Source organism: Prionailurus viverrinus, chromosome D1 (assembly GCF_022837055.1).
Source record: "Prionailurus viverrinus isolate Anna chromosome D1, UM_Priviv_1.0, whole genome shotgun sequence".
Lineage (NCBI taxonomy): Eukaryota > Metazoa > Chordata > Mammalia > Carnivora > Felidae > Prionailurus > Prionailurus viverrinus.
Genome location: NC_062570.1, coordinates 106658480 through 106677319, shown reverse-complemented (window position 1 = coordinate 106677319; position 18840 = coordinate 106658480). Strand labels below are relative to the sequence as shown.

The following is an 18840-nucleotide window of genomic DNA, read 5'->3' as shown; positions in this document are numbered from 1 at the left end:
GGCATCTGCCTCCAGGGCCAGTGATCTTTAACTAGTATTCCCATCCTCAGAAATGATGATTTAATGAAAGGTAAAGATGATTCATAACCAGATGCCACTTTTATTCATAATATTCATGTTGGCTTTTACTTGGGGAGAAAAAAAGACACAGGAAAAACAAACTCCCACTTAATTTTTCCGAATTATTATTTCCAGATGAACTTACCCTTTGAATAAAGCAGTTTATTGTCACCACTTCCTGTCTTGTTGGGCATTGTGTTAATTTCTTATGCCTCCTTTCTTATGTCACTTTCCTAGTTATTCTGTTTAGACACAATACTTTGTTCTAAATGTGTGAATCTGACATTTTGCAAGTAAGAATATTATTTTTTGGAAATTAGAATCATTAATTCAACTGTATCATATACATTTATTATTACTATGATTTCTAAAGATTTGTTTTCTTTGAATTGTACCCTTTTCAGATTTTGAAATATTTAATAATTCACTGGAAGTGTGAAACGGGAGTATCAAATGGAGCATTGCTGGAAGGACAGCTAGTGATTTCCATGGAAGCATTAAATTCTAATCACCAGGAAAATACTCTTCACTGTGTAACAACAAGTAAGTAGAGGAAGAAATAATTGATTTTCTGTTCTGTTATGATTTTTTCTGGTTATTTAAAAATTTCAATTAGTCATAATCTTTTATCATGTTATTCCAGGGTTATTCTATAGTTAAAAAACTTAAGTAATTATGTAATAAGTATCTGGTGATAGATTTACAAATGTGTCATACAGGAAAGGTGAGTAGAATGACTCTTATCAGGATTTTTTTTTTTTGTTCTTGTGAATTTGTTTTTTTTTTGGGATATAAGGGATGCGTTGGGAAATGTCATGTGGGTTATGCCTAACCAGGTAAATATCCATTCTAATCTTCCTGGGATAACTTCTGCAGCTTTTTCTTTTTCTTGGAGCTACTGCTCTTGCTGCCAGCAGCCTCTTTGGGTCCACTGCTGAGTGGCTTCTCCTTGGAAGAGAATTTCTTCTTTTTCTTGGGGATTCTCTTATTTCCTTCCTCTTTAACATCACTAACTGGTTCCTCTTTGAGGAAAGATTTCTTCCTCTTGGGAAGACTTCCACTGCCAGCTGTCTCTTCAAGATCGCTACTAACCAGCTCCTCCTTGGAAAAAAGATTTCTTTTTCCTGCATTTGGAGACAGAGGCAGATGGTCTTCCGAGGGTCTCCTGGGCTCTTGCTTTTTCTTCTTTGTGGGTCTCTCATTTGTCTCTTCACACTCCTCTGGGGTAGTACTGCTGTTTTCTTTCTTTTTTTTTTTCTTTCTTCTTTTTTTTAACGTTTATTTATTTTTGGGACAGAGAGAGACAGAGCATGAACGGGGGAGGGGCAGAGAGAGAGGAAGACACAGAATCGGAAGCAGGCTCCAGGCTCTGAGCCATCAGCCCAGAGCCTGACACGGGGCTCGAACTCACGGACCGCGAGATCGTGACCTGAGCTGAAGTCAGACGCTTAACCGACTGAGCCTGCTGTTTTCTGAAGACATGAGGGCAGAGACGGCCAGCTGTTTCTTCTCCTTCATGCATTTCTTCTGCTTCTCCAGCTTCCTAGCCATCTCAGTAGCCGCTTCCTTTGCCTGAACCATCACCTCATTCATAACATCCAGATTCTTTCGTGGAATCTCTCCTGTCTCATAGAAGGACAGCCGCTCCTCAACTTGCTCTCGAAGTTTCTCTCCAAATACAGTTGTGGGCACTCCAGAGAAGCAATCAATTCATGAGGCAATAGTGCATTTGTTTGCCAGGTATCGGGATATGTGGCCTTTGTTTTTAGCAGCTGCTTGGCCAATGAAGGTGGAGTGTAAAATGAGTCCATATTTTGGGGTGTTACCCTTTGTTATCAAGGCTCTGAAAATCTGGTCCATTTGCAGGACTCTGGGGATCACTCAGACACCAGGATTGGTCAAGAGGATTATTTTACTGGTTTAAGAATTCTCAAAAGCAATCTCATTCTTGCTCTTGGTTTTATCCTTCTCTCACAAAAAAGTTATATTACATTGAATTTTATCTCCTTTTTCATGTCCAGTCTTTGATAGTTGGAAAAGCCCCCCCCTCCCAAAAAAAGGGAAAAGAAATCAAATGATGAATGGTGCATGCTTTGATAATCTTAACTTGCAGTTAGTTTGAAAGTAAACCTCTTCTATTAGCTTTTATTCTTTTTTTTTTTTTTTTTTTTTGGCCTACAGTCCTGAGGGAAAGACGATGCATTGAGTGACACCCTGGAACAATTAATTTTCTTGAACTTTTGAAGTGATCACTTTTTTGTTTAGTTGTGTAGGTGTATATGAGAGAGAGAAGAGAGAGTGTGTGTCTGTCTGTAGGTTTATTGAAGGATACTTTGGAATGAAAGTCATCTTTAGTCCCAGTTGAGACTGAATAGTACTTTAGGTTCTACACAAGACATTTTCTCACTGAACTGAAATGCCCTGTCTTCTCTTTGAGTACCTAGCAGTAAACATCCTTGAGGAAGATATGATAGGTTGGTTTGCTGTTACTGTGCGTGAACTCCACTCTGGACAGAATTCCCATCATTTGTAAGAACGTTTTGGTTAGCTACATGGCTAGGGTGATGTTGGTCTGTGTATGGTTGTATTAGTTCATGCATTTGGAGACAGAGGCAATCCAATAAGCTGGCCAAGGTAGCGGGGTTGATACCACTCAAAGCAGAGGACTTGAGCCACATTAGCTTTTGGAAAGAAACCTAATTCCATAGGTATTTTGAGCCTAATGGACTTCTTCAGCCCATGCGAAGTATAGGGAGCATTTATTTTCTCTTTATTGTGTTTATTATCTCTGATCTTTATGTAATGATTTTCATAAATTTTTTGGTAGAAGGAAGGGTAATATATGCTTATCGTGAAACATTCCAATATTACAGATACATATATTGTGTAAGATGAGACTTTCCAGTCATTTTGTCCCTTAAGATAATTATTAATTAACGTTCAATATGCATTCTGCTGGATTTTTCCATGTATGTGTTCATAGCCTCTCACTAGGTAGATAAAAAGTCAGATTGTGAGTGTTCTGGGATGGAGAGATAAGAGAGAGATCTCAGCATTCAGTCTTTATGTTCATTCAGGCCATTTATTTTTAATACAACTTTGGTCCTCAGCTGAAAAACCCATGCTTCTTCCTTTTCGAAGAATAACCCTTCCTCCACCCCCACCAAGGTTAGAAAGGATCAGTCCCTAGAATGCAGAGTGGAGGAGGGAATCTAAAGATCTGACTTACTCTTAAATTCATTTTTTCAATTGATTCTCCTTATGTTAGCTCCCACCCCACCCCTACTTCCAGGAGTTCCTGATTCTGCATTCCTGAATCTTCGGGGATTTTGTTGTATCACTTTGGTTGTTTCTTGGCCTTTGCCTATTCTGGCTTATAATTCAATTTCTCAGGTCTCCTAAATCCTTTCTCACTAGTCCTTCTGCTTTTCAGTTTCTAGAATTTTATTATAATCATATCTGTCTTTTCCCTGTCCTTGTGGGTTTATTCCTTTTAAAAATACTTTGTTTTCTATTGTTTCTATTGTTTCATTGCAGTTTCAGGAGGTAGTAAAAATAACGGGTATGTTCAATTTGTCATCTTTATCTGAAAGTGTGAAGTGGTGTGTTTGGTCTGAAATCTCTGATGATAAAAAACCATGTATTAGTTATCTAAGGCTGCTGTAACAAAGTAGCACAAACATAAAATAAATTTATTCCCTCCCATGTATGGAAGCCAGAAGTCCAAAATCAAGGTCAAAGTAGAATTGGTTCCTTCTGGAGACTCTGAGGGTAGAATCTATTATATGCCTCGCTCTTAGCTTCTGGTAGTTGCCAGCAAGCCCTTGGTGTTGGCTTGCAGGAGTATCATTCCAATCTCTGCCTCTACCTTCATGGGATATTCTACCCTGTGTTTATCTGTGTTTCTGTCTTCACATAGCCTTCTTCTAAGGACACCAATTGGATTTAGGTCCACCCTAACCATTATGACCTCATCTTAACTTGGTTATATTTGTGAAGACCCTATTTCCACATAAAGTCGTATTCACAAGTACTGGGGCTTAGTTCTTCTAAATCTCTTTTAGAGTACAAAATTGAACTCACAACACAGCAGCAAGTTTTATTACTTGAATGATCTTTCTATGAGAAACTGAGAGATCACTATATACTTTTTCCATCAGTAATTGAAGTCTTTAACATATTTATTGCAGGGTTTTTTTTAAAATCCATGCTACAAGATGTTTATATGAGTTAGGAGGAAGGAGTTACATAGTCCTCTAAATTTGTGGAATGCTGGTTAAAATCAAGTGAGTTTCGTTACTTTGTATTTTCTCAGAACCTTTGATATGACAGTGTAGACTGAATCTTTAAAAATGGGCTATAGGAGTACCTGGGTGGCTCAAGTTGGTTAAGTGTTCAACTTTGCCTCAGGTCATGATCTCTCAGTTCACCCACATCTGGCTCTCTGCTGTCAGTATGGACTCCACTTTGGATCCTCTGTTCCCTCTCTCTCTGCCCCTCCCCTGCTTGCATACATGCCCTCGCTCTCAAAAATAAATACATACATTTTTTAAAACGGCCTATGGTAGGGGTGTCTGGGTGGCCCAGCCGGTTAGATGTCCGGCTTTTGGTTTTGGTTCTGGTCATGATCTCGTTGTTTGGGGGTTCAGCCCTGAATCTGGCTCCGTGCTGACAGCTGCTTGGGATTCTTTCTCTCTATCCCTCCCCTGCTCGCTCTCTCTCAAAATAAATAAATAAACTGAAAAAAAATATTTTAAATGGGCTATAGTATGAGAATGCAAGCTGGTGTAGCCACTCTGGAGAACAGCATGGAGGTTCCTCAAAAAATTAAAAATAGAACTACCCTACAGCTCAGCAATTGCACTACTAGGTATTTATCCAAGGGATACAGGTGTGCTGTTTCGAAGGGACACATGCACTCCAATGTTTGTAGCAGCACTATCAACAATAGCCAAAGTATGGGAAGAGCCCAATGTCCATCGATGGATGAATGGATAAAGAAGATGTGGCATATATATACAATGGAGTATTACTCAGCAATCAAAAAGAATGAAATCTTGCCATTTGCAACTACATGGATGGAACTGGAGGGTATTATGCTAAGTGAAATTAGAGAAAGACAAATATATGACTTCACTCATATGAGGACTTTAAGACACAGAACAGATGAACATAAGGGAAGGGAGACAAAAATAATATAAAAACAGGGAGAGGGACAAAGCATTAGAGACTCATAAATATGGAGAACAGAGGGTTACTGGAGGGGTTGTGGGAGGAGGGGATGGGCTAAATGGGTAAGGGGCATTAAGGAACCTACTCCTGAAATCATTGTTGCACTATATGCTAACTGATTTGGATGTAAATTAAAAAAAAATTAATTTAAAAAATGGGCTATAGTATACAGCATTCTTCAAATATATTTGACCTCAACAACTTCTTTTTTTAATGTCAGCTTTTGTTCTATAGAGGGAATTTTAGGAATGGTGTTGCTCTAAAAATATGTGGTTTACAATTAAGTCTCTACTGTTAGCTTTGCATTTGAAGGATAACACTCTTTTTTAAAATATATTTTTAATGTTTGTTTATTTTTGAAGGTGAGAGAGACAGAGTGTGAGCAGGGGAGGGACAGAGAGAGAAGGAGACACAGAATCTGATGCAGGCTCTAGGCTCTGAGCTGTCAGCACAGAGCCTGATGTGGGGCTTGAACTGCCACATGACGTGAGGCGAAGTTGGATGCTTAATGTTTAACCAGCTGAGTCCCCAGATGCCCCTAGTACTCTTTTATTTTAGTACAGAGACATTAGAAGTACAGCTAAAAGTTGGGGCAGGATGGGGTGTGGAGCAGGCAAGATAATTGCTCTCTGAGTACATTCACCAGAAGTGACCCATTTTCAACGATTGTTGATATGGTACTTGTTAAAACTAAAAATGTTTGAGAAGACAATATGACATATGCAATTGAGAAACATCATGGACACACTGTGAGATATATAGGTTTTTTTTTTTCTTATTAATGTTCAGCTCCTTGCTAATCGCTGGTGTAGGCCTGCTGACACCTGCCATCCCTCTCCCCAGTGACCAACTCTCCTTAAGCTAGAACCAGTGTATGCTTGTGAGGAATGTTAAGAAGAAAAAAGAAATGATTGTCTTTTATTGAATGTTCTATGCTACTTGGGCCCAGGCCTTTTGAAATATCATTTGTCCAGAATCATTCAAAATCTGGAAATCTAGGGGCGCCTGGGTGGCGCAGTCGGTTAAGCGTCCGACTTCAGCCAGGTCACGATCTCGCGGTCCGTGAGTTCGAGCCCCGCATCGGGCTCTGGGCTGATGGCTCGGAGCCTGGAGCCTGTTTCCGATTCTGTGTCTCCCTCTCTCTGCCCCTCCCCCGTTCATGCTCTGTCTCTCTCTGTCCCAAAAATAAATAAACGTTGAAAAAAAAAAATTTAAAAAAAAATCTGGAAATCTAAAGCACTGCTGTAATAACATTTCAATAGAACTTTTTGTGATGATGAAAATATTCTATATCTGTGCTGTTCAGTACAGTAGCCATTAGCCACACTAATAATGCTAATGACCACTTGAAATATGGCTAGTGTGACTGAGGAATCTTATTTTTAATTTAATTTAGCTAAATTTAAATTTAAGTAGCCACACGTATCTAGTGGCTACTATATTTGGATAGCACACATCTAGAGAATGGTGTTGCCTCTCACTGTAGTTATTATTCTCAACTTTTTCACCCTGCTTGAAGAATACACATTTCTTGAGGGATAGGGACATTGATTTCTATGGCAATGATTCTTAAATTCTTAACTGTGGGTCGCATCTCTCTGGTGGGGAGGGGTAATGTTCAATTTGGAAAAGTCTCTGGGTGGTTTCTTTTCTTCCCCTCTTAGGTGCCTGTTTCCTCCTTTACCCTCTTCCTCTGAAGAATTATTGCTCTAGGGGTGCCTGGCTGGCTCATTCAGTAGAGCATGTGACTCTTCATCTCAGGGCTGTGAATTTGAGCCCCACATTGGGAGTAGAGTTTACTTAAAAAAATTTTTTTTAATTATTACTCTAAATATTCTGATATTCATAGTTTAGAACTCGGTGTGGAGAATTCTTAGGTAATAGTCTAATATTTTCTACTAAAGGGGTGCCTAGGTGGCTCAGTTGGGTAAGTGTCTTAACTTTGGCTTGGGTCATGATCTCACCATTCATGGGTTCCATCCCCACTTCAGGCTCTGTGCTGACAGCTCAGAGCCTGGAGCCTGCTTTGAATTCTGTGTCTCCCTCTCCCTGCCCCTGCCCTGCTCATGCTTTGTCTCTCTCTCAAAAATAAATAAACATTAAATTTTTAAAAAATATTTTCTACTAAAGAGTAAATTGTTTCAAATAAAGGCCAGCTTTTTAAATTGAATCTTACACTGGAATATGGGTTATTGGCATGATATATTCTGGTTAGTAGTTACAGTGTGCAGTCTTCCTATAATCCTTTTCTCTCAGGAATAGTAATAGCTAAAGAAGCAGCCTTGGTGTTGGATATGGGTGAAAAGGCTTGCCATTTGGTTTTCATTTCTGCCCCCAGAGAGTTGTTGTAGCCTCATAATGTTTCTTTGGTGTCTCCATTTTTAGTAAACTCGTTACATAGTGGTCACCTTTTTAACGTATTGTATCTATAAGCATTGTTTTTAGGCTTCCATAAGATTCTTTAGATAAAATCTGTTTAATTGTTTTATTTGTGATATTTCTTTGTATTCTGTTTCTTACAGTTGCTTCTGCAGGAAGCACTTATGGTGGTTTGGTTCTCAAGAAGTTCATAAAAGGTAAAGAATTACTCTGCTTTCAAGAGATAAAGTCTCTTCCTGGCAGTGAATTTGTTATTTTCTGAAAGAGACAAACTGAAAGATAGGGTTGCTAGATTTAGCAAATAAACGTACAGGATGCCCACTTAAATTTGAATTTCAGATAAACAATGAGTAATTTTGTAGTGTATGTTCCATCCAGTATTTTATCCTGTATTTTATCTGGCAATCCTACTGAAAGATGATCTATAAAATTGTATACATACAGCGATGAACAAGACACCTAGGTCACTATAGCTTCTCTGAATACTCTCTATAGTGGCGCCTGGGTGGCTCAGTTGGTTAAGCATCTGACTTCGGCTCAGGTCATGATCTCGCAGTTTGTGAGTTCAAGCCCCACATCGGGCTCTGTGCTGACAGCTCAGAGCCTGGAGCCTGCTTCAGAGTCTGTGTCTTCCCCTCTCTCTGCCCCTCCCATGCTCATGCTCTGTCTCTGTCTCTCTCAATAATGAATAAATGTTAAAAAAAAATTGAATACTCTCTATAGAAACTCAGGCAAAATGATCCCAGATAGAAACTGAAATTTTCGGTAAAGTATTTGTGCAAAGAGGTAACGTGTGAAGAATGCTTTATTGCAAATTATTTTGGCTAGCATTAATACTATTCCCCACATGCCAAAGTTGGTATGGTTTAAGAGCTTTTGGTGACCTTGGCTTTAGTTCTTCTTTCCTTTGAGCTGAGAATAATCTAAAGCTGAAGGATATACATTTATTTTAAGGAGACCAAAATGATCTGAGAACTTCTGTGCTTTCATATTTATCATCTGTGCTTGTCTAGTTTGTAAATTATCCAATGGGCCTATCTTTTCCTAATGAGTGGTTAGTTTACAAATTTTACAAAGTAATGTTTTTAAGTTTATTTTTATTTATTTTTGAGAGAGAGTGCGTGGTGCGCACACACAAGTGGGGGGATGGGCAGGGGACGGAGGCAGAGAGAGAATCCTAAGCACTGACAGCATGGAGCCCTACGTGGGTCTGAACTCACAAACCCTGAGATCATGACCTGAGCTGAAATCAAGAGTCAGAAGCTTAACCAATTGAGCCACCCAGACACCTCTACAAAGTAATTTTTTTAAAGAAACCATCTCCAACTAAATTTGGAATGTAAGTAGCTTGTGGTGGTTTAAAAAAACAACAACTTAACATTTGTCATTATTTTAAGAAAATGTTCTATGTGTTAAATATGGAAAAAATAAAGCTACATTAGAGCAGTGTAATTTTATAAATGTTTATGAAATGTATTGTACTTTTATTTTTATATTTATTTTATCATTGTACTTTTATTTTTTTAAATTTTTTAAATATTTGATTTATTGTTGAGACAGAGCAGAACACAAGCGGGGGAGGGGAAGAGAGAGAGGGAGACACAGAATCTGAAGCAGGCTCCAGGCTCTGAGCTGTCAGTACAGAGCCTGATGCAAGGTTTGAACCCATGAACCATGAGATCATGACCTGAGCCGAAGTTGGACATTTAACCAACTGAGCCACTTAGGCACCCTACGATTGGACTTTTAAAAACTAATGTTTCTTAGTGCTTTAAAATTTTTTTAATGTTTTATTTATTTTTGAGAGAGAGAGAGAGTGAGCAGGGTAGGGACCGAGAGAGGGCGAACAGAGGATCTGAAGCAGGCTCTGTGCTGACAGTAGTGAGCCCGACGTGGGGCTTGAACTCATGAACTGTGAGATCACGACCTGAGCCGAAGTCGGATGTTCGACTGAGCCACCCAGGCGCCCCTGAAATTTTTTAATGTTTATTTTTGAGAGAGAGAGGCAGAGTGCGAGTGGGGGAGGGGCAGAGAGAGAGGGAAACATAATCTGAAGCAGGCTCCAGGCTCTGAGCTGTCAGCACAGAGCCTGACATGGGGCTTGAACTCACGAACCATGAGATCACGATCTGAGCCAAAGTCGGATGCTTAACTGATTGAGCCACCCAGGTGCTTCTCTTAGTGCTTTTTAAAATGAAATCAATTAAAAATTTTAATTTAGAACCAAATTGCCAGTAACTCAATTACTGGATAAACCAAAGTACCTTCCATTATCTTGGTCATATCAAAGAAAAAGAAGAAATTATTTTTATAACTCACATGATGAATGACTTTAAGGACATAAACAATATAGGAAATAATTTTCCCTTTTGGAACTTCTTTTTTGAGTTAATTTTTATTTTTTTATTGTTATTTTTAAAGTTTTTATTTGAGTTCCGGTTAACATACAGTGTAAATTAATTTCAGGTGTACAATTTAGTGATTCAGCACTTAGGTCCAACACCGGGTGAGTGTTCATCACAAGTGCACTCCTTAATCCCCATTACCTATTTGAGCCATTCCCCCCACCCACCTCCCTTCTGGTAACCATCCGTTCTCTTCTTGTTCTCTTCATTTTATTTCTTGGGTTACCTTTCTCTTTTTCCCCCTTATGCTCATTTGTTTTGTTTCTTAAATACCACATCTGAGTGAAATCATATGATATTTGTTTTTCTCTGGCTGAGTTATTTTGCTTAGCACAATACTCTCTAGCTCTATCCACATCATTGCAAATGGCAAGATTTCATTCTTTTTTATGGCTGAGTGATATTCCATTTTGTGTGTGTGTGTGTGTGTGTGTGTGTGTACACACACACACACACACACACATATATACCACATCCTTTTTATCCACTCATCAGGGACTTTGATAGACATTTGGGCTGTTTCCATAATTTGGGTACTGTAGATAATGCTGCTATAAACACTGGGGTGTGTGTATCCCTTTGAATTAGTATTTTTATATCCTTTGGGTAAAACCTAGTAGTGTGATTGCTGGATTGTAGGATAGTTCTATTTTTAAGCTTTTGAGGAAACTCCATACTGTTTTGCAGAGTGACTGCACCAGTTTGCTGAAGGAGTTTTTAGTTTAAGCATGGGAATTTAAAAGTGCTTGCTTAGTAAATTAAGGGTCATTAAGTGTATCTCCCTTTGCCTTTGAAATTGCCTTGGCCCTCTGAATCTACCTTCCAGGAGTCTATATCCTGGATTCTTTTTTTATTTTTTTTTAATGTTTCTTTATTTGTTTTGAGAGAGAGCACAAGCAGGGGAAGGGGCAGAGAGCGAGAATCCCAAGTAGGCTCCATGTTGTCAATGCGGAGCCTGATGTGAGGCTTTATCTCACAAACTATGAGAGCACTACCTGAGCTGAAATTAAGAGTCAGACACTTAACTAACTGAGCCACCCAGGTGCTCTTGTAGCCTGGATTCTTAATGGACCCCTGCTTTTTGCTCTGTGATCCTAATCTTCCTTAGATTCTTCTTAGTGTGCACACATTTGAAAGCAGTAATTGTGGAAGAAAAGTAATGGCTCCATAGCAGATATTCTGTGGGAGCTTGGGTAGAAAGTTCTTACTGTGGTAATCATTGTAAATGATGATTTACTGAGCATTAGCTCTACATTGAGCCTTGTGCTTGACACAGAGGGGTTACAGAGGTGATCAAGACAGATTTGGATTCTTCCCTTACACCCATACTTAGGTTATCTTAATCACTTAATTCTATTGCTTCCTAAAACCTTTGGTCTGGAAGAAAGGGAGAATCAGCATATTGTGCTGGATGGGGAGTTTGCTCTGATTCTGACTTTTGGGAAACCTGAGTCCAGCTTTAAGAATCATGAATTGACTGCCTGAAAACCATCTAGTCTATTTCTCAATCTTTAGTCTTCTTTTTTTGGGTTCTGCCCTTAGGATGAAGCAAAGAATGGAAAGATCATTCGTAATGCCACTGCTCTAGTTAATATATGTGAAAGTGCTTTGAAAGAAGTGAAAGTCTATGTAAATAACAGGGAGTATGTTATTATTAGCACTAGGGAGGAGATAGGAGTATTTCTTGTGACATAAACTGATACTTAGCATGCCTTTTTTTTTTTAACATTTATTTATTTTTTGAGAGACAGAGTATGAGCAGGGGAGGGGCAGAGAGAGAGGGAGAAACAGAATTCGAAACAGGCTGCAGGCTCTGAGCTGTCAGCACAGAGCCCGATGTGGGGCTCGAACTCACAAACCGCGAGATCATGACCTGCACTGGAGTCAAACGCTTAACCAACTGAGCCACCCAGACACCCCTAGCATGCCTTTTTAATGAGTGGTCAGATCGTATATAAGACTACTACTTCAATTAATATTTGTGGAAGTGCTTTGAAAAAAGTGAAAAACCATGCAGGTACAAGGGAACGGTTTTATTATCACTGTTAATACCTGGAAAGAAGGTATTGAGTTGAATTTAGCTTATGGAATAACCACCTGTTTATTATGCTAATACAAACTTCAGACAGTGTCATGGTAACTTGGTTTTAATTTAATTATTTTAAAAGCTCACAGCAATTTTATGCATATTTAATCTGTTTTTATATCCTTGTGATAAAGTGGAAGCGGCTGACTTTTAGTACAAAGAGGAAGTATTGCATATCAAGTACATAATAAAAATTGAGTCATTTGTTCATAGTCAATCACATTTAGTAGCTAACTTTAGCTTGTCTTCTCTCCAGGTTCATGATACTAACCTCCACTCAGTAATACTATTTGTTTGTACTAATTAGTAACAAGAATGACTCATTAAAGCCCACAAAGGAAATTGTCCAAGCTTAAGATTTAAATCCCTTAGCTCCCTGGTTTTTGCACCATTAATTATGCCTTTATTACTATTGTTATTTATTTAGCATTCCTGTAACGTTATCAACAAACTGCTTTAAATTGGTCCATTCACAAATCTTTACACTGTTTAGTTAGCCTCATTAGGCAGTCTTCGGTGGCTGATTCATTAACCATGAGATTTTCAGATGCTAAAAAATTACTTACCTATACAAAATTGATAGTATGCCTCTGAATTCATTTTCAACTATGTTCTCTTCAGTGCTTGGTTGGTGGCTCTCAGTGAGTAGAATAAGATCTGATCTCTTTTTAGGGGAACTGTACTGTTGTAGAGCCATCCAGCTTCAATTTTCTTTACTCTTCAGTCTATTCTATTAGTATTGTATCAAGGTACTTTTTCTCTGAATCTGGTATACTTCAGATCAATTCATATATAAACAGGCTCTAATTTCTGGGTGTTTTGTTTATGCTGGATTAATAAATAGTGACCAAGATAATCTCCCCATTCTACTTCCTCTCTAATGGATTATATTCTCTTTTTTGCTCACTTTCTTCTCTGGTTCCTAACTATTCATATTTTTATTCAGCACACCTTTAATTGAATATCTGCTTTGCCACAGGAAGTCATTGGGAAAGGTAGCTCTGAAAATGTAACGTGATAAGTATACGTAATGGAAGTATGTATATTCATAGTGCTTCTTTGGTAACCCAGAGGATATTCCTTGAAGTTCAGCCACCAATATGCCTTTCTTCCCTTCATTATTCTGTATTATTATTCTGTATTTACTTCAGGTATGTTTTCTACTCTTAAAGTTTTAATATCATTTCTATGCTGATGAGACTTTTTTTCCTATCATTAACATGTTTCCAGCTTTGATTGTCAATTAGTCTATTCCATTTGAAGGTTCCTTTTGAAATATATGTGCAACACATGGTAAAATGGGTTTCATTTTCTTGAAACTAACTTGCTCTGTAATGTCTTCATTTCTTTCAATGATACTAACATTCATAACTTTCCAGGCTTAAATATTTTGGCTTTTTTTTTTGGCATCCTCTTTTTTCTTTTCTCCATTATCTAATCTAATTGAATTTTTTGTTAGTTCTTTTATTCAATTATATATGAATATAAACATATGTCCTTCCCAGTTGCTTATTAGGAAGAACATAAAGATAGGGAAAGACACCTCAGACCAGATGTGAGGTCCTCTGTCAATTAGAATAACTTCTGTACTTTGAGGGATGATGACCATTAAGACAGATAAATTCTGGGGTCCCTGGATGGCTCAGTTGGTTAACCATTCGACTAATGGTTTCAGCTCAGGTCATGATCTCATGGTTTGTAAGTTCAAGCCCTGCATTGGGTTGGCACTGACACGGAGCCTGCGTGGGATTCTCTCTCCCTCTCCCTCCCCCTCCCTCTCCCTGTCTCTTTCCCTCTCTCTCTGCCCTTCTGTTCATGCACATGTGCGCTCTCTCTCTCTCCCTCTCAAAATAAATAAACATTAAAAAAAGGTAAATTCTTATGTGTTAAAAGTTCTCATTACTTTGTATTAATATATATACTATTATTTTGCATATATGCTTGTATGCATATATCCATAATATGCATATCCATTTATATAGGAATCCATTTATATATCCATTTATGTATATACTTATCCATGTATATAGAACTACTTATAAGTATCTATTTGGTGAAATGTGATGTTTTAGTTTGTCCTTCTTGCCCAGATCTAGAAGCTACTTCCTATCATGTCCTTACTCTAGTGAAGAAAAGAAAAAAAAAAGAAAGTGTAGAAGAGAGTGATAAGATGGGGAATATGCAAAAGGCCATATTTAAAGGTCCCTATTTGCTGTTTCTTATTTCTTCCATTCATGTTATTTTTATTTTTTAAATCTTTTTAATTACTTCCTCCTCATTCCCATGTTTATTGACATAATTTAACTCTTTAGTAAAATACAGTTTGGCCAGTCATGTTCAAGTGTTTTTCCCAAGTCAGAAAATTTACAACCTTTTTTTTCCCCCCCTCAAAAGACTAGAGAAGAATACCAGCCCCCAGGGGCACCTGGGTGGCTCAGTAAGTTTAGCATCCATCTTTGGCTCAGGTCATGATCTCACAATTTGTGGGTCTCTCTCTCTCTCTCTCTCTCTCTCAAAAATAAACATTAAGAAAAAAAAAAAGAATACCAGCCCTTAAAAGTGGGGAAGACAGCTGTGCTGTTGATGTATGGTTATATGATTATGCCTCTTGTCTGTACTCCACCCTTTTGCTATCAGGGAGACTTTACAAAAAAGTTTAGTTTAATTTTGTCTTCTTTGTTAATTTGTTCTGAAAGGAAGTGAGAAGTCATGCTATTTGTACATTAGAGAAATTAATGGGTCCAGGATTGCTCATCATTTAATGAGAAATTCACAATGGTGAACTCTTGGATGTCTGACTTATTATGTATTTTTAAATCTGAGATTCTCATTCAAAGAAAAAATCTATTAATATTTTAGATCTTACAAGATCAGCAACCCTAAGGCTCAGTACTCATCTGACACTTTTTCCTCCAGGAGCTCCTTTTGTAGACATGATCTCATTCATTCTCCAGAGATAGGTCAGACTTATATGTTATCATCATTTCTCTTTTGGAGATGGGGAAACTGAGCTTTACCTTAGCTTAAATTTAGAAGTAAAGGAAGAGTTTGTGGACTCATTGGTCACTGGTTACCCAGTGAGTCCACATTTAATCCTCAGACTTTTGATATGTCCTAAACAGTCTCTTGCTGCCAAATTTGCATAACATGTGGCAAGATTTTATAAAGAGAAGATTGATTGAACATAAAAAAGTTAAATGAATTTGTTGGGATGCCTGGCTGGCTCAGTCAGTGGAGCATGTGACTCTTGATCTTGGGGTTGTGAGTTTGAGCCCCATGTTGGGTTTAGAGATTACTTAAAAAAATAAAATAAAGTCTTTAAAAAATAGATGAATTTCATCTTCTTTTGCTTTCTTAATATTTCTTTACTCTTTTCTCTGTTAAATATATTTAATTGTACTTTACTATTGAGAATATATTTAAGATTTGATGTGCAGGGAAAGGAGATGGAAAGGACATGAACCTTGACACGTTTCTCTTTCTTTTGAGCTTTGGTAGGTAGAGCAGGAAGAGAAGGACAGCTCTTACCATTAGAGATCCTGGGAGTTGACTCATACTCCAGCTGAGTGGCTTTTATTCAGTAGTCAGCGGGAGCTAGCCTGCCTTGTACCAGTTTTGGCTTAAAATCCTTGAACTATTGTTACCCCTTGTTGAGTAATCAACTGGGCACTTACTATTCCAACTCTGGCCTCTTGGGTTACCATATCCCTTCCGTTTCCGTAGCAGACATTGTTAGCTGCCTGTGGTAGTGAATTTGGTTGGTATGGGAAGAGAGGACATTTTGAATATTCTTTACTGAGTAGACTTTTATGGTTACTCTTTTAGCATATTTTAATTTTTTTTCAACGTTTATTTATTTTTGGGACAGAGAGAGACAGAGCATGAACGGGGGAGGGGCAGAGAGAGAGGGAGACACAGAATCGGAAACAGGCTCCAGGCTCCGAGCCATCAGCCCAGAGCCTGACGCGGGGCTCGAACTCCCGGACTGCGAGATCGTGACCTGGCTGAAGTCGGACTCTTAACCGACTGCACCACCCAGGCGCCCCTCTTTTAGCATATTTTAAAAAGTCATATGACACTGTATGCAAGAGTTAAACTCAAAATGGATCAAAGACCTAGGTCTAAGAGGTAAAACTATAAAATTCTTAGAAGAAAACATACGTGTAATTCTTCATAGATATGACATTTAAAGCACAAGCAGTCAAAGGAAAGATAAATTGGACTTGATCAATATGAAAAACTTTTGTGTTTCAAAGAACACTATCAACAAAAGACAGCATGACATGATGGAGGTGTTAGTTCAGGCCAAGATGGTAATCATTTTGCAACATAGAAGTAGCAGATTTACAGGTTGTACATCTTAACTTTACACAATGTTATAGATCGATTGTACCTCATTAAAACTGGAAAAAAAACTAAAAAAGAGTGAAGACAACCTACAGAATTGGAGAAAATATTTGCAAATTATGTATCTGATAGGCATGTAATATCCAAAGAACAAAAATAACTTTTACAACTCAGCAATAAAAACCTAATTTTTAAGTGGGCAAAGGATATGAATAGACATTTGTTATGAATTGAATGTGTCCTCCTAGAATTCCTGTGTTGAAGCCCTAATCCCCAATGCAAGGGTATTTGGAGATGAGGCCTTTGGGAAGTAATTAGGGTTAGATTAGGTTATGAAGGTGGGACCTTTATGATGGAATTAGCAGCTTTATAGGAAGAAGAAGAAAGAGAAATCTCTCCAAGTACACCCACCCAGGAAAAGCCATGTGAGGACAGTGAAAAGACAGCTGTCTGCAAGCCATGAAGAGAGCTGAATTGCTGGTACCTTGATATTGGGCTTCTCAGCCTTCAGATCTATATGCAGTAAATTTCTGTTAAGCCATCCAGTCTATGGTATTTTGTTATGGCAGCCAAAATAGATGAAGACAACATATATTCATATAAGCAGCTAATAAGCCCCATGAAAAGATGCTCAACATTGTAATTATTAGGGAAATGCAAATGAAAACCATAATGAGATACCATTTTATACCTCCTTGTATGACTGTAATTAAAAAAAAAAAGCAGAGGGGCACCTGGGTGGCTCAGTCAGTTAAGTGTCTCTCAATTTTGTCTTAGGTCATGATCTCACAGTTCATGAGTTTGAGCCCCACATTGGGTTTTCTGCTGTCAGCACAGAGCCTGCTTCAGATCCTCTGTCCCCATCCCCCACCTGCCCTGCTTGCTCTCTCTCTTTCAAAAATAAACATTGGGGTGCCTGGGTAGCTCAGTCAGCTAAGCATCCAATATCAGCTCAGGTCACCATCTCACGGTTCGTGAGTTTGAGCCCTGCCATCAGGTTCTATGCCGGCAGCTCAGAGCCTGGAACCTGCTTTAGATTCTGTGTCTTCCCTTCTCTCTGCCCCCGCCCCACTCGTGCTCTCTCTCTCAAAAATAAACATTAAAAAAAAATAACAAGTGTTGACAAGGATATAGAGAAATTGGGACCCTCATATTTTGCTAGTGGGAATGATCAGGCTTATTTCTGCCTCTCCAAACCTTATCTCAAACTATTCTTTCCTCAGTTCACTTGCGCTTCAGCCACATTGGCCTCATGCTGTTCCTTGACACATACCAAACTCTTTCTCATCTCTGATCCGTTGTATTTGTTCCCTTTACCTGTAATATTCTTCCTCTAGTTTTTCATGTGACTTGTTGGTTCACTTCCATTTCTATTTCTCAACTCAAATGTCACCTCCTCAGAGAAGCCTTCCCTGACTACCCTATTTAAAGTAGTTTATCTTCCTACTCTGCTTATTTCTTTCACTACACCTATTTTGTTCTTTAGGAATCTTGTGGGGTTTGTTGTTTTGGTATATTTGTATGTATGTATGTTTCTCAATTAGAATGTGACTTCCATGAGGAGAGGAGTATAGTCTGCCTTAATCCTATGTTTCCAGAATCCATTACAACATCTGCACATATAGCAGGTGTTGAATAAATACTGGTTGAATAACTTTAACCCCTTCCTCTCTGTGCTTCCTTCTGATCAGTCTATAACAGAGGTTCTTAAAGTCACTGATCTAACTAAGATTTTGGGCAGTTTTGTGTTTATGTGCATGTATCTGGTGAGAAGGTGCATAATCAGATTTTAACAGTCTGTGACTTAAGGAAGATAAAAATGACTGGTTAACTTTCACCCATTCCTTAAATAATAATCCTACTTAGGTCCTGTCATACATATACCTATTGTTCCTCTATATTAGTATCTATTCTTTCTTTTCTCTCCAGTCTCTTCTATTCTAAACTTTTTAGCATAGTCATCTGAATGTCCACTGATACTTCAAATTCAGCATGTCTAAAATTTAATTTCTCATGTTCTCCCCAAAGCCTGACCCTCCTCCAAGTTTATTCCCTTTTTTACTATCTAAGTAGTTATATAAGTATCTAAGTATTATATAAGTACTATCTATATTATAGTACTATATTATTACTATTATATAAGTACTATATAATACTATCTAAGTATTATATAAGCCTAGTAATTTGAACTTTTCTTCTCTTTTCCTTAAATTCATATCCAGTCAGACTCAAAATCTTGCTGATTGTACCTCCTAAATATTTCTTGAAACTGCTCCTTTTTCTCTATCCCTATAATGGTCCTGATTCAGAATCTCATTATTCTTGCCTATA

The 18840-nt window shown here is 38.1% G+C and overlaps 1 protein-coding gene across 8 annotated transcripts in view; it reads left to right on the top strand.

The window, feature by feature from the left end:
• The window catches only part of CD1H11orf80 (chromosome D1 C11orf80 homolog), a 96412-nt gene that overhangs the window by 2291 nt on the left and 75281 nt on the right, over positions 1–18840 (top strand). For 7 of the 8 annotated variants that reach the window (XM_047879014.1, XM_047879013.1, XM_047879012.1 and 4 more), the window contains exons 2-3: positions 465–603; positions 7815–7868. In XM_047879014.1, coding sequence (XP_047734970.1) covers positions 465–603; positions 7815–7868 — 193 coding nt within the window. The remainder of the gene's footprint in view (positions 1–464; positions 604–7814; positions 7869–18840) is intronic. The other variant, XM_047879016.1, reaches the window with a different exon arrangement.